This window comes from Miniopterus natalensis, chromosome X, assembly GCF_054644295.1.
Source record: "Miniopterus natalensis isolate mMinNat1 chromosome X, mMinNat1.hap1, whole genome shotgun sequence".
Taxonomy (NCBI): Eukaryota; Metazoa; Chordata; class Mammalia; order Chiroptera; family Miniopteridae; genus Miniopterus; species Miniopterus natalensis.
In genome coordinates, this window is record NC_142103.1 from 49,928,849 (window position 1) to 49,944,726 (window position 15,878).

Genomic DNA, 15,878 nt, shown 5'->3' on the forward strand with positions numbered 1-15,878 from the left:
GCTCCCCACTACCTCCTACCCCAAAATATCTCTCGGGTTGGCCCACCACAGAGCCTAAAATCCCCACAATTCTCAAATAAGTTAGTCACTGAAAGCAGCTGTTAAAATTCAAGTGTCACATTGGGATATTAAGCAAACATAAGAAATTAAAGACTATGTAAAACAAAAAAGAATATGGAGAAATTGCTTCTAATAGAATGTTAAGTTTCAAAAGAAGAATGCAAAATGACATACACAGTCTGGTTCAGATGCTGTTTGTAAAATATTATGGGATCAGAGCCAGTATATATAACCCAGTTCATGAATATGAGCCTATAGTAAAAGAAACCCAGCACTGCTGGGCAGGTTTTGTTCTGATTTATTTTGAATGAGTGCTTACCACAGTTTCTGATCCTCAGATCCTACTCTCTTCACAGTGTATCATCAGATACCTCCCTTTGCTGATCCCTGGCGGCTCCTGGTGACCTCCTGTTAAACAATCTTAGTGAGGCCCAAAACCCCACCTCCTGGAAAACTCAGAGAGCCTGACATCTGCCTGTGAGGAGCTTTTAGAAAGACGTCACAAAAGCACAGCCAATCTTTCTTGGCAGCAAACTGCCAAACGAAGCCCATTTCCTCAAAAGATGGTGGAGGACTTAGCAGCCCCCTATATTGCTCTGAAAATGGAGAATGAAATTCTCCAGGCCCAAGTGCAGAGGCTGATGGAAGAAAATGCTGCCTTGTAAGCCCAGGTCTCAGAGCTCCAGAAGCCCCAAGCAGCCAAGGAGAATAAATCACTCCAGAAGCCCACAGTGGCCCAGGATGCCCCAAAACCCTCAGAGCCCCTGGATACCCCAGAAGCCTGGGACCATCCAAATCCCCCAGAGTTTGAAGAGCCCCAGAAGCCCAGAGAGTCCCAGGAGCTCCCAGCCTGGGGGACCCCAGCTGACCAGAAGCCCCAGGTGACTCCAATGGCCCAGAAGCCTCAGAAGCCCTTGAAGTCCCCAGCAGCCCCAAAGTCCCTGGAGCCTCCAACAACCCAGGAACCCCAGGTACTTCCAATTGCCCATGGACTCTCAGCAGCCTGCAAGTCCCAAAAACCTCCAGAGGCTAAGGAGCTCAAAAAGTTCCCAGTGGCCCTGGAGGCCCACAAGCCCTCTGATAGCAAGGAGGCCCAGGAGGTCCAGAATTCAGAGCTCCAGGATCCTCGAAATGCCCAAGATCCCCAGGAGACACCAGAATACCAGGAGACTTCAACACACCTGGAGCCCCAGGAGCCTCTACAGTCTAGCATGCCTCAGGAGCCCCTGGATCCTTCAGATGCCCAGGAGTTCCCAGAGCTCTCAGCATGCCAGGAGTCCTTGGAGGGCCTAATAGCTGCTGAGACATCAGCAGCTTCAGAGTTCCTACAGTACCTCAGTGGGTTAGAGGCTGAAGCTTTACCCTTAGAATACCCTTTAGACTTCAATAGGAATGTCCAGAAGCTTTCTGAGTTCCTGGTTCAATTGAATAGCTACATGAGAGTCAGAGGGCACCTGTATCCCACTGAAGCAGCCTTAGAGAGTTTTGTTGGTAACCACTTAGGTGAGGCAGGAAGGTGGTTCCAGCCCTTAGTAGATATCCAAAGTCCCCTGCTAGAGCTATTTGAAAGTTTCATACAAGTGCTCCAGAATACTTCTGACAATCCAGAGAACATGGAAGATGCCAACCACTGCACCCGTAAGCTTTGCCAAAGGGAAAACCTTGTCCACCAGTGTGTGACCCACTTCTACCTCATTGCTCAAGAGCTATGCTAGGATGAAAGAACTCTCTGCATCCAGTTTCAGGAAGGGCTTGCTAGTTCTATCCGAGATGAACTGTCTCACACAAGCCTAGCCACCAACCTGTCTGATCTGATCACCCAGTGTATCAGCCTAGAAGAGAAGCTAAGTGGTAAGCCTGAACCAAATCCACAAGGGGCAAGCCCCTCTGAGGAGAGAGCTGGGCCTGAGAGTCGACCAGCTGAAAATGGCCTGTGCAGGCTGCAGGCAATCACCGACACTTCAGTGAAGCTGAACGGGCCCACTGCCGTAAAGGCCACTTGAGCCTCTACTGTGCTCATCCTGGTCATTTTGCCATAAATTGCCCTGTCAAGCCTCATCATGTCCAGCAGGTGGGAAACATCCAGGCCCAGCGGTAAGGGGGAACCCGGATGGGCCAATCTACAAATATGCATCCCCCTCACTTCCAATATCCATGTCCCGTACCCTATGGCTTACTGTTGAAATTCGACTGGGAAGACAACAATTTTTTGAGGAAGCAATGGTGGATTCAGGCTCCTACAGAAACAGCATTGACTATTCTGTGGTTTTTTGAGAGAAGCTGCCCATCTGCAATAACATCTTCCCTCTGATGCTCGAAACAGTTGACGGCTATCCACTGATTAATGGACCCATAACTAAGGAAACTCCACCTGTCGAAGTCAAAATTGGAAACCATGTTGAAGAGCTCCAGTTTGATATTATTCATGCACCACGATACCCTCTGATTCTTGGAATCCACTGGCTTGAAACACATGACCCAAACATAGAATGGAGTACCCGCACTGTGTCCTTTCCATCTCGTTATTGTCCCTACAATTGTTTCAGACACAAATGGAATAGAAGATGTCGTGATGAAATAATTGCTGGGTAGATCCTGTGTCCTAGTGACTGCTCCTGGCAACCTGTCTTCTGTTACCTCAGCTGTCACCGACATTTGCTGCTTTCAGAAACTTCCACTGAATCTCTGGCAATGAACAAAAGCTACCTGTACAATGACCCTGCCTCTTGGATCATGGACTGAACCTGAAGACTTTGAGCAGTTTTTTTTCACCAATCCTGAATGCCCCTTTCTTTGAACTCTGCATTACTCTGGGGCTATTTTAATTACAATTTATACTAACAATATGCATGAGAATAGATATTAGAAACTAACATTGAAAAGTGTAGTTGCTAAGCTCACTTGATTATTTTTCTTTTTTAAAATGTTTTTATTGATTTCAGAGAGAGAGGAAGGGAGAGGGGGAGAGAGAGAGACATTGATGAGAGAGAGACATCATCTATCGGCTGCCTTACACCCCCTGCTGGGGATCAAGCCTGAAACTCAAGCATGTGCTCTGGCTGGGAATCAAACCAGTGACCTCTTGGTGCATGGGTTGACATTCAACCACTAAGCCACACTGACTGGGCTTGATTTTTTTTTTTTTTTTCATATTAACATTTTTCTCTATCACAACAATTGCAATACTTTTCAATAAAAAATAAATTTGCAAGTGTTATATTCTTTATTTATTTATTTATTTATTTTATTTTTTATATATCTTTATTGATTTCAGAGAGAGGAAAGGAGAGGGAGAGAGAGATAGAAACATCAATGATGAGAAAGTCATTGATCGGCTGCAGCCCGCAACCCGGGCATATGCCTTGACCGGGAATCGAACCCTGATTGCCTGGATCCTAGGTTGACGCTTAACCGCTAAGCCACGCCCGGCCGGGCAAGTGTTATATTTTTTTCAAATCAATAAACATTGGCAATTTCTACTGGTGTTTGAATTATTTCTTGGCTTAGCTGAGGGAAGAGGATAAGGGATAAGTAAGTTGGGAGGAAGAGAGGGGATTGGAAAAGACTAAAAGTTTGGGTGGGGTCTTAAATATTCCAGGGGTAGTGACAGGTCACTACCCCAGGTGATGGGGTAGGGAGAGATGGAGGAAGTAGGGGAACAGTTGGGGCAGAGGGAGGTTGGGTAAGGTATGGAGGGGTTAGGGGACGGTAGAGGGAAGGTTGAGAACAGGGTTTGGGGGAAATTGGCAGGAGGCTGGAAAGGGTTCAGAGGAGGGCTGGGAGTTCTGAGGGCAAGGGTGAAGGGAGGGGAAAATTCCTACAAAAATAAAAGGAGCACTAACAGAGACATTGAGCAGCTTTGAAAGCAAACTTCTTGGACTTTATAGATTAACCAAACAAAGCAAGACACTGGAGAGTGTAATCAGGCCACTCAATGACCCAGCTTTCCCATAAAGTGACAATGTCTTATTCCTTGCACCTGAGAAATTTGCCCTAGAGCTCATGCCTGTTAATCTGCTCTTGGCAGTGCATAGGGGTTGGATGGCAGGAATAAGCTTTTAACATGTGCAGATCATTAGTAGTCAAGTGTATCTCTCCTACATATAGAAGTTAACATACTGCTTGCATGACACACAGTAAAAAGCAAAGGAAAGGAACTCATGTCCTTTTGGACTTGAAAGGGGCTAGTGTAGTGTCCTGACTTAAATCTCACACACACACACACACACACACACTGCAGGGTAGGGGGGATAAAGAGGCTAGAATCTCCAGGTGAGATATAAGGAGTGCTCAAAGCAGACACTAATGCATTTTCTCTGTGTTTTCAACTCTCCTTTAGGAGTCTCTTTCTGAGACCAGTTGAAGGAGATGAGACAAATAAATACATGGTCATTACCCTAGAAGGAGATAGGTGAGGAACTTATCATTCACTGAGCCACTAATATTTTCCAGCTACAATATCAGTCATGTTATACACATTATCTCATTATTCCTCAGAACAACCCAGTGAAGTAGGTATGTTTGCTCCTATTTTAGCAATGAGCAAACAGAATCTCAACAGGCTAGTTCACTTGCCCAAAGTCACAAAGCTAGTGAGTGGTGGAGACCTATTTGGCCTCCAAAGCCTGTGCCCTTTCCCCAACATCATGTCAATGCCCATAATGCAGTGGTGATGGTCAAATGAGATTGTGGCAGCAGAGAGCTAACCCTAAAAAAGAGGGAAAACTTGCCCAGCAGGGCATGGCTCAGCAGTTGAGCACTGACCTAGGATTCAGGAGATCGAGGTTCAATTCCCAGTCAGGTCACATGCCCAGGTTGTGGGTTCAATCCCCAGTCAGGGGTGTAGAGGAGGCAGCTGATCAATGGCTCTCTTATCATTGATGTTTCCATCTCTCTCTCTCCCTTCCTCTATCTGAAATCAATAAAGATATATTTAAAAAAGAGAGAGAGCCTGGCCGGGCGTGGCTCAGCGGTTGAGCATTGACCTAGGATCCAGGTGATTGGGGTTCGATTCCCGGTCAGGGCACATGCCCGAGTTGTGGGTTTGATCAATGACTCTCTCATCATTGATGTTTCTGTCTCTCTCTCTCCTTCTCCTTTCCTCTCTCTGAAATCAATAAAGGTATATTTTTAAAAATAATTAAAAAAATAAAAAAGAGAGAGAGAAAACTCAAAAGACAAACTGTAGGGACCATTTGGATTGTAATTCTGTTTCCCCAGTTCCCTTGATCTCGACCCCAATGCCCTCATCACCTCACTCACCCACAAACTTACCTTTTTATGTCTTGGAGTATTTCCTTTCATTAATTAATGCCATGGTCCCCCTTTCAGATTCCATGGTATTTTTTCATGAGAGTATATTAATAGTGAGTTACCTGTAGGACCTGTGCATTATTATCTAGCAGCATGTGCATCATCCCTGGGATTGTCTGCCTAGTCTCTTCAGTAACCAATCCACTATGCTGTACACCTGAAACTAATTAAAATAATATTACATATAATCTGTAATTGAAAAAATATAAAAATTAACATAAAAATTAAAAATAACCAATCTAAATCCTATATAGCCTTAAATTCTACCTCTTCTAGCCTTCATTGGCCTTCCCTTCCTTCCCTGAACAATCTAACATATGTTGCCATTATACACCACCTTTTGGTATGTGGGTGCCTTTCCCTAGGTAGATGTCCTTTATCCTCTCTACTGCACCTCACACATGAATACTTAGCCTGGGTTCAGGCATAGTACCTTCTACATCCCTACCCTTGACAACATAGCCTGACATAGTGTCTGTTACATAAAAGTTCCCAACAGCAACTGATTCAATGACGGTGAACTATCATTACCCAGAGAAGGGTGCTTATTTGTATATTATGGGCCCTTCTTATTTTTTCTCCTGTTCAGTTTCCCATCTCTATGCTCAAGGCCAAGAAAGCACTATTTGTCAATGTGGAATTCAAGAGAAAAAAAGCTTTCAGCAGTTACAAAGAAACATACCTTTTATTTGTCAAAATACTTGGAGTTAGGAAGACCAACTGTGTTGATTTCCCCTGGACTGAAAAGATCCATGGTATGCAGGACTTCCTTTGTTAACACTGGGATAATTCTGGTAAAACTGGTATGGTTGATCAACCTACCTGGGCCTTACATTTTTCTACCTGGTTATAAAAGACGTATTTAACTATAGTGTGAGTCTATTTCATGAAAAGAATAATTATGTCATCATATAGTAACAGAATATGTGAGTTTTAAATAACTCAAGAAGTCCATTCCTTTAATTTCACAAATGAACAAGCTGAGGAGACCCAGAAAAAGGAAAGCAGCTTAATGCAGCATTATACTGATCTCCTGGCTCCAAATCCAGTGCTCTTTTCAACATGATCTGCACTTCTAATTCAGTAGTTAAAAATCAAGGATGTGGCCAGTGCTGAGCTAGGTAATATGGCCAGTGTCTAAAATATGAGATATTTAGAATGTGTTTCAAGAGAAAAATTAGCAAGCATTAGACAGCTAGCATATATAATCAAATATGTGGTGGTAACAAATATACCAAACTGAAGCATTGTACAAGCCAATGAAACTAACAGTAATTACTACCATTTAAAGGGCACTTGGGTTTTGTCAGATACTGGGCCTGGTGATTCAGGTATTTCCAACTGACTGCAAGGTAGATATTATTAGCCCCATTATATAAATCAAAGAAGTGAAGCTCACTGAGGTGAGATCACTTGCCAAAGGTCACACTGCTAAGAACTGATGAATGCTAAAAGTAAAACCTGATCTGTTTCACTCCAAAGCTAGAGTTCAATCCACTGATTCTCAGGCTGAATTTCCTTTACTCTTTATTAACTGTTTTAACAATATTTATTCCCTGGACATGAATTTTATTACCTTAGATAATGATATTGGTTTGTTAATGCATCCATTTATTTATTCATTCAACAAACATTTCCTGAATGCCTTCTATGTGTCAGGCACAGGCATAGAGGGAATAGAAAGAAAAAGGGAGACAAAGAGAGGTTCAAGAATGTCTAAAGTATGATGATTCATGGTTCTTGCTCTGACCACAATGTAATGAGAGAAGCTGTTGTGTAACATAGTGCTGTGGTATACAGAGGAGACAGCACTAATCCTGCTATGGACTGATAAAGTGCATTTTAAGTTGGGTCTTGAAGGAATCTCATTGGAAATGAGGGAAAGCTTTACAAATTGAGTAAAGTGTACGCAAAAAGAAGTTGGAGGGAAAAGATAGTTGTATTTCAATGGAGAGTGGGAATGTGTGTGCATGTGTGTAAGTGGGAAGATGAAGCTTAAGAAGGAATGGGAAGTCTCAGATTTAAGACCCTATCTACTAGGCTAAGGTGTTCAAACTTTATCCTGTGGGCAATTTAGATTGGAATCTTTGTCTTTCTCCCTCCCCCCACCCCCCCGCAGTTTTTGATATTTGGGTGCGTATTTTCTCTCTTGCTATAAGGTAATGCACACTCACTGCAACAAATTCATATATATCAGAAGTTTAGAACATAAAAGTAAAAGGTTTCCCTTCCTCTCGGCCCCTTATTTTACAAATTAGGAGGTTTTAAGTAGGAAAGAAACATGATTAGTTTATATTTTAGAAATGTTTACAGTGATGTGGAAATTGATGAGAGAAAGCCACAAAGTACCCTCATATTCTTTTACCTTCTTAGGTGTTATGAAGATGGATTCATACCATCAAAGACAAAGAATTAAAAATAAATTAAGCCCAATTTTTCACAAATGTTTAAGTTCTTACTATGAATAAAACACTGGAGTATGTGCAAATATATACAGGATAATGCTCCTACCATCAAAAGTTTTACTATCTGATAATGGGTAAAGGCTCATGAATTATAAAAAATGACCTTTCCACTTGGGTCTTTTCAGTTTCAAATTTTAAAAACTAAACAAAGAAATTTTCTGAAAATATATATTCTGTAATAATTGGCACAGATAAAAAGAAAACAGTTCCCTCTTTAACTAACTTTTCTATGATTGAACTTAACGGGAAAAATTATCTCTATATATTTTGGTAACCTCCCTTTCTGGTTTATTTTCTTAACAAATATTTCATATTTCATCTTCCTAAAGTATGCCTGAAGTAGTCATGATCATCCCATTGAAGGATTTATGTGTGTTCCAGTTCTTAAAGTACCTGTATATTTCTAAAAGTATGTTTTTTAAAGGTTTTGTAGAGATAGATGATTTTTAAAATTCCCAAAGTGATTAACTTTAATATCTAGCATACAACTAAATATCAAATATTAAATGACAAGAGCAATATAGGTGTCAGAGCACTAGGGATCAGGAGATTAGGATTAAACTTTTGAGTTTGTCACTTACTAGCTGTACAACTTATTTCACTTATGAAATGAGAATAATAATACTTGCTTTACCTGCACAACAAAGTTAGAGAAAGCATAAAATGAAAAACAAAACTCATGTTAAAATATCATTATGAAATTTGGAAATGTTGTATAAATAAAAATTATTTTAATAACATGTTTGTAATAACCTCAATGATCTTCATGATACTAAAATGCCTGTTTAAATTAATTTTAATTTCATGTAAGTATTTTATATGTATCAGGTATTCTATATTGTTAATCGAAGCAAGATTCAATTAGGCTGATATAATTATTGTATTAAATAGTTTTTTGGCATTATTATAATCAAATCATTTGAAAATAAGAATAGCATTTCTGGCATGTGTAATAGCATTCTATTTACCAAAATTTTATATTATTTAAATTGCCAATTCCTTTTTAGGAGCATGTCAACTAAATGATCACTTACAATAATTGGTCTGAGCTTATTTCTTCACCTATTTAGGCTAACCTAGAGAAAACAAGTCAAAACAGACTAATCTTCATGGCCCCAACAAAAGAGAATCAATTAAGAATTAAAACTTATAGCCCGGCCGAGCGTGGCTCAGCGGTTCAGCGTCGACCTGGGATCCAGGCGATCGGGGTTCGATTCCCGGTCAGGGCACATGCCCGGGTTGTGGGCTCGATCAATGACTCTCATCATTGATGTTTCTATTTCTCTCTCTCCCTCTCCTTTCCTCTCTCTGAAATCAATAAAGATATATTTTTTTTAAAAAATTAAAACTTATAGGACTATTACCTTTTTCATTTCCAATTTATATGATTTCCAGGTAAAAACAATTGAAAGTTAAAAGGTCAAGTTGTGCTGGCCTCTGAGTAAATCATAAGTCTATAGGAAACAACTGCCAGCATCGTTTGATATTACTAACAAAGTTCTCACTTCGTTTGTTATTCTGCCTTACAGTGATTCAAATGTGTGAGAAAGTTTGGTGAAGGGTTTTAGTTTCAAGAAGGTGAAACATATTTCTACCAAGTTGGTGGAGGTGGGGGGAATGAACAAATGCCTACAGTAGTCAATTAATTGTGTCTGATTTGGTTTAAATGGGAGAACCATTAAGTATTCTGATACAGATGTGGCACAGAAGCACAGAACATTCATATGTGCACAAGACATCTGGCCACTTAAAATTAGCATGAGAAAAAGAAAGCATTAAATTTTACAACCATACAGAACAAAATGTCTGAAATTCTATAGCTGAGCTCACTGTTTTTCTTAGCCATTCTCATTGCTTTTTTCCTGTCAGTTATACCACAGATACCACATAATAGCCAACAAGTGAACTAGCTTCATTGTCAGTGAAGCTCTTATGAAGATTAGAAGAAAAGGCAGCTGAACTTCAACATTATTAAAGCCATTTCCAAAAAGATGAATACCACAGGGAACTGCTATATTTCAACTTTAAATTTTTAACATTGCCTTCTGCTGTAAGATTAGATGTGTTTGAAGGAATGGAGAAGAGATCAATAAGGGGCAAGGCCAAGTAAAATCATGCTTAAGAATTAACAATATTTAATGGAAAATATAAATATGTTCCAATAATTTTAAATAATTATGCTAAAATAAAATATAGAAAATAAAATTCCTGGCATGGAAAGTATCAAAATTTGATGGTCTCAGCAGCCCTTCCAATACTCTCTGACTCCTCTCCAGTTCTGCTCTTATTTTGAGACCTTTTTTTTTTTTTTTGCTTGTCTGTCAGAAACCTAAATAACAAAACACTCACAGATAATTAATCATCAATAATTTGGAATAAGAAGACTTACCCCTCACTGCCTTTCCATAAGGGGAAGAAAAGTAGATCAGAAAACCTCCTTACACTAATTTAATAACTTTGTTAAAGTGTTTTTAAAAAAATAAAGACATTGTTATACAGATGAAGGAATAGATAGACAAGGGCTTTAATCAGGTAACATGGTGAGGTCAAATGAGGAGTAGAGGATCAGTCAGGATACCTAAATTTCAGATATAGTTTCTAATTTACCCTGTGACCTTATGTAAGTTAATTGACTTCTCTTCTGAGGTGGTTTTTACATGGGAAAAAATATGAAGGTGATGTTTACGCTGCTGCTTAAAATAGTAAAATATTGCAACGAGTAAATCAGCTATTCAAAAAAACATTTTAAAAATTTAATCGTATGTCAAACACTGAGTTTGAATAAAATAAGATAATAAATATCAAAACAGCAAGCTTAAATATAACTTAAAGTGTTATTTTTGCTCTAAAAGCTGCCTAACTCTCTAAAGGGATATAGCTTTTACATAAAGAATAGATTAAAAGGGACATCATATTGATTTTTTTCTTCTGTATTTTATATTCTAGGAAATTTTCATTATTGCCTCATAGTTTTCTAGCCTATAAAAACTAACAGAATTACATAAGAATTTGTGCTTTTCCTTCCTACCAGATGTGAAAACTCTTATGTTAGTTATTATTTAAAAGAGTGCTAATATGGACACTGCATAGCAACTATGATTGTTCCTAATACGTCTAATCAGTCTCTTAATTGATTACTTATAAAAAGGTGAATATAGAACTAACACTTAATGAGCACCTATTGTTGGACATACTTTACTTATGAAATTTCATTTAATCCTAATAAATGTTTGGCAAGATATGTATTATTCTCCCTATTATATAGTTCCAGTAACCAAGACTAAGTGAGAGGAAAGTCACTTAGGAGAGACTGGTAAAGTTCTAAGACAAACTCAAGTCTCTCTAAAATCCCATGCTTTTACTGACCCATAGAAAGAATATTGTAGCTAGAATAGATCATATTTACAGACAGAGGCCCTGTCGCTCAGAGAAGTCAGATTCTCCATGGAGGCTATACAGCAAGTTAATGACAGAGTTTGATCTAGAACACATGTTTCTGTTTCCGGTTTACTGTATTTTTTCTTAATTTTCACTAAATTTATAGTGCCAATTTAGCTGTCTTCATGATATATGATTAAATCATTAGATAAGAAGTTAAGCAGTATTATTCTTAAAATTTATAATTTATTAAAAGTTGTTTTCCACAAAAACTAAATTTAAAAGGGAAATCGCTTTACTATATGAACACAAGTTGGAAATATTTGTACATTGTTATAGCTATCAGTTTCTTGCCATTTTAAAGGTTTTATCAACTTGTTTCTTTGTTGATTGGTTTCTCACATAAAATAGAAAACATTACTAAAAATTGCAATTGAAAACATACCAAATGAGATTAAAGATGGCAGTGGACTGATTGGAAGTTACACTTACACTCTCCTTGGACCAAACTGGAATTACAACTAAAATATAGGAAAACCATCCTGAATAATCAACTGCAACTGAAGATGAGCTAGAGAGCACCCTCATAACCAAGGAGGAAAAATGGAGACCACATAGGGACTGGTAGGAAGTGCTGAGGCTCAAGAGGGCTGGCTGAACTCCCACAGGCAGCAGGTGAACATCCAGAGGGATATCTCAGCTATGGGGAGTTCTCACTGAGGACTTAGGGGTCTAAACCCCAGGCTGGGCTTCCCAGCCAAGAGCATCAGAACTGAGAAAGTTGCCCACAAAACATCTGGCTGTGAAAAGCAGCAGGGTTTCTGTCTGCCAAGGAGAGGCAGCTGGAACTGCAGGAACCCTCTTAAAGAGCCAATGCACAAAGTTTTGTATGCAGACACTTACCTTGGGCTCCAGCAGAGGGAGGGCAGAGTGGACTGGAGTTGTGTGAGGAGAATCTAGGGTTGTGGGCTCTGGAGCAGAACTCAGAGGGCACCCCTCTGGATTCCTGTGCTGAATCATTCCCCCATACTGCAGAGGCAGACATTTACCTTCCAAGCAGCTTTTGCCTGAGGAGAGGCAATTGCCCCACCCTGCTGGAAAACCTCTCACCCTAACCTTCGGAGTTTCTACAGCCTGAAGCTCATTAAGAGAATCAAATTAATCAACCTACAGCCAGAGGCAGACCTCAGAATGCGTTGAGGCTTTGCCTAATCTGCTTCAGGACCAGAGCCTTAGAAAAGCAGACTTTTGTGTGCACCTTGGTCCTATGCAAATGCACCCAGCCCCAAAAGAGAAGCCCCAAGATGTGGGTTGTTGATAGCTCCAAACAGGGTACTCAAAGCAATTCACAAACAGTATTTGACATTGGCCTGAACCAGAAACTTCTCAAAAACCTGAGAGTCCTAGCAGGCTTACCTAATACATAGAAACAAACCCAAATAGGCAGCCAAAATTGGGAGACAAAAAATAAGCCCCAAGTGAAAGAACAAGAGAATTCTTCAGAAGAAGAACTAAATAAAATGGAGATAAGCAACCCATCAGATGTAGAGTTCAGAATATCCATTGTAAGGATGCTCAACAGCATGAAAAAAGATATGGAAACTATGAAGGAAATTAAGAATGACATAGCAGAAATAAAGAATACATTGGAAGGAATAAATAGCAGATTAGAGGAAGACAAGGATCAGATCAGTGAATTAGAAGACAGAGTGGGGGGGAAATCACTCAGAGATCCAAAAAGAAAAAACAAAAAACAGGAGGACAGTTTAAGGGATCTGTGGGACAAGAAACATAACAATATTCACATCATAGGAGTTCCAGAGGAGTCAAAAGAAAGCAAGGGTTAGAGAACCTGTTTGAAGAAATAATGGCAGAAAACTTCCCTAACCCAGTCAAGGAAAAAGTCACACAAGTTCAGGAGGCACTGAGAGTCCCAATCAAGATGAACTCAAGGAGGCCTACACCCAGACACATCATAATTAAAATGCCAAAAATTCAAGACAAAGAGAGAATCTTAAAGGCAGGAAGAGAAAAGCAATCTGTTACCTATAAAAGAGCTCCCATAAGGCTGTCAGCTGACTTCTCATCAGAAAATCTAAAGGCCAGAAGGGAAAGGCATGAAGTATTTAAGGTAATGCAAAACAAGGATCTGAAACCAAGACTACTCTATCCAGCAAGACTATCATTCAAAATAGATGGTGAAATAGATTCCCAGGCCATAGAAAGCTAAAGGAGTTTATCACCACCAAACCAGCATTGCAAGAAATGTTAAAGGGACTGCTGTAATAATAAGAAGTAGAGAGAGAAACATAGCTATAGAAAATTTAGATGGTGATAAATAAGGACCTATCAATAATAACCTTAAGGACTTTAAGGGAGAGGTCAACAGCAGTGCATAGTCATGGACTTTAACAACCCACTGACTTCACTGGATATATCTTCCAGACAAAAAGTCACCACAGAAACAGTGACTAAATGGCACACTAGGTCAGATGGATTTAATTGATATTTACAGAACATTTCACCCTAAAGCTGCAGAATATACATTCCTCTCAAGTGCACATGGGTCATTCTCAAAGACAGACCATATGTAAGGACACAAAATGAGTCTCTACAAGTTCAAGAAGATTGAAATCATATCAAGCATCTCAGATCACAGTGGCCTGAAATTAGAAATCAACTACAGTAAAAACACTCAAAAACATTCAAACACATGATGGCTAAATAACATGTTATTAAACAATGAATGGGTTACCAATAAGATAAAGAAATAAATTAAAAACTTCTTGGAAACAAATGAAAATGAACACACAAAAACCCAAAATCTATGGGACACATCGAAAGCAGTCCTAAGAAGGAAGTTCATAGCACTGCAGGCCTATGTCAAAAAGCAAGAAAAATTTTTAGTAAACTATCTAACCCTACAACATAAAGAATCATAAAGCTCCCCTGTGAAGCCGTCCAGAACAGGGCTTTTTTTTGCTGGGGATTTTTTATTACTGCTTTGATTTCATCAGTTGTTATTAGCTTATTCAGGTTTTCCATGTCTTCCTGATTCAGTTTTACATGATCTCACTCATATGTGGAATCTAATAAACAAACTAGACTGAGGAACAAAATAGATCCAGAGACACAGAAGCATGGAACGGACTGATGAATCTCAGTGGGAAGGGGGTGGGGGAGTGGGTGGGAGTGATTAATCAAAGAACTTATATGCATATATGCATAACCCATGGTCACAAACAATAGTGTGGTGAAGGCCTGCGGGTGGCAGATTCAGGATGGATGGGATCAATGGGGGAAAATAAAGGGGTTATCTGTAATACTTTCAACAATAATGATAAATTAAAAAAAGAAGAGAAGAGAAGAGAAGAGAAAAAAGAGAAGAGAAGAGAAGAGAAGAGAAGAGAAGAGAAGAGAAGAGAAGAGAAGAGAAGAGAAGAGAAGAGAAGAGAAGAGAAGAGAAGAGAAGAGAAGAGAAGAGAAGAGAAGAGAAGAGAAGAGAAGAGAAGAGAAGAGAAGAGAAGAGAAGAGAAGAGGGGAGGGGAGGGGAGGGGAGGGGAGGGGAGGGGAGGGGAGGGGAGGGGAGGGGAGGGGAGGGGAGGGGAGGGGAGGGGAGGGGAGGGAGGGGGAGGGAGGAGGAGAGGAGAGGAGAGGAGAGGAGAGAAGAGAAGAGAAGAGAAGAGAAGAGAAGAGAAGAGAAGAGAAGAGAAGAGAAGAGAAGAGAAGAGAAGAGAAGAGAAGAGAAGAGAAAAGAGGAAGAAAAGAAAAAAAAGAAAAGAAAAGAAAAAAGAAAAGAACACTCACTTGACAAAATCCAACACCACCTCATAATAAAACTCTCAACAAGCTTAAAAATACAAGGGAAACTTTTCAACTTGATAAAAAGCATCTATGAAAAATCCAGAACTAACATCATATTTAATGATGGAAAACTAAATATTTTCTCTAAGATTAAGTAGAAAACAAGAATGTTTACTCTCATCACTTCTATTCAACATTGTAGTGGAGATTCTAGACAGGAAAATTAAGCAATAATACAATAGAGATATCAATATTAGAAAGGAATAAGTAAAACTAGCTCTATTTACAGGTAACATGATCTTTTATTTAGAAATTCCTAAGGAACCCAATAAAAATAGTAGAGCTAATAAATGAATTCAGTAAGACTGGAGGATACAAGATCAATATACAAAGATCAGCTATATTTTTACAGAGTAGCAATAAAAATTTCTAAAATAAAATTAAAGAAATATTCTAACTTGTAGTAGCAGGAGAAAATAGAATACCTATGAATGTGTTTAACAAAATAAACAAATTTAAGACTTGTACACTGAAAACTAAAAATCACTGTTGACAGAAATTAAGAAAGATGTAGAAAAATGGAAAGACATTCCACAAAAATGGATCACAGAACAATATTATTAGGATGGATAAACTCCACAAATTAATCTATAGTTTCAACAAAATCCTTATTTTTAAAAAATCTCAGGTGATTTTTTTTGCAGAAATTGACAAATTGATTCTGAAACTTAAGTGAAAATATAGGAGACCCAGAGTAGCCAAGTAATCCTGATTTTAAAATTACTACAAGGGAAACTGTAAAGTATAGTGGATTAGTGTATTTTGTGACCATCTTAAAATGACTGGAAAGACTTTCTA

The 15,878-nt window shown here is 39.1% G+C and overlaps 1 protein-coding gene across 1 annotated transcript; it reads left to right on the forward strand.

Annotated features, from left to right (window-relative positions):
* The first annotated feature begins 623 nt into the window (after window positions 1–623).
* Window positions 624–2,158, forward strand: RTL3 (retrotransposon Gag like 3). The gene is given in 2 exon segments (XM_087829504.1): window positions 624–1,986; window positions 1,989–2,158. Coding segments are annotated over 2 exon segments (1,533 nt in total).
* The last annotated feature ends 13,720 nt before the right edge of the window (window positions 2,159–15,878 follow it).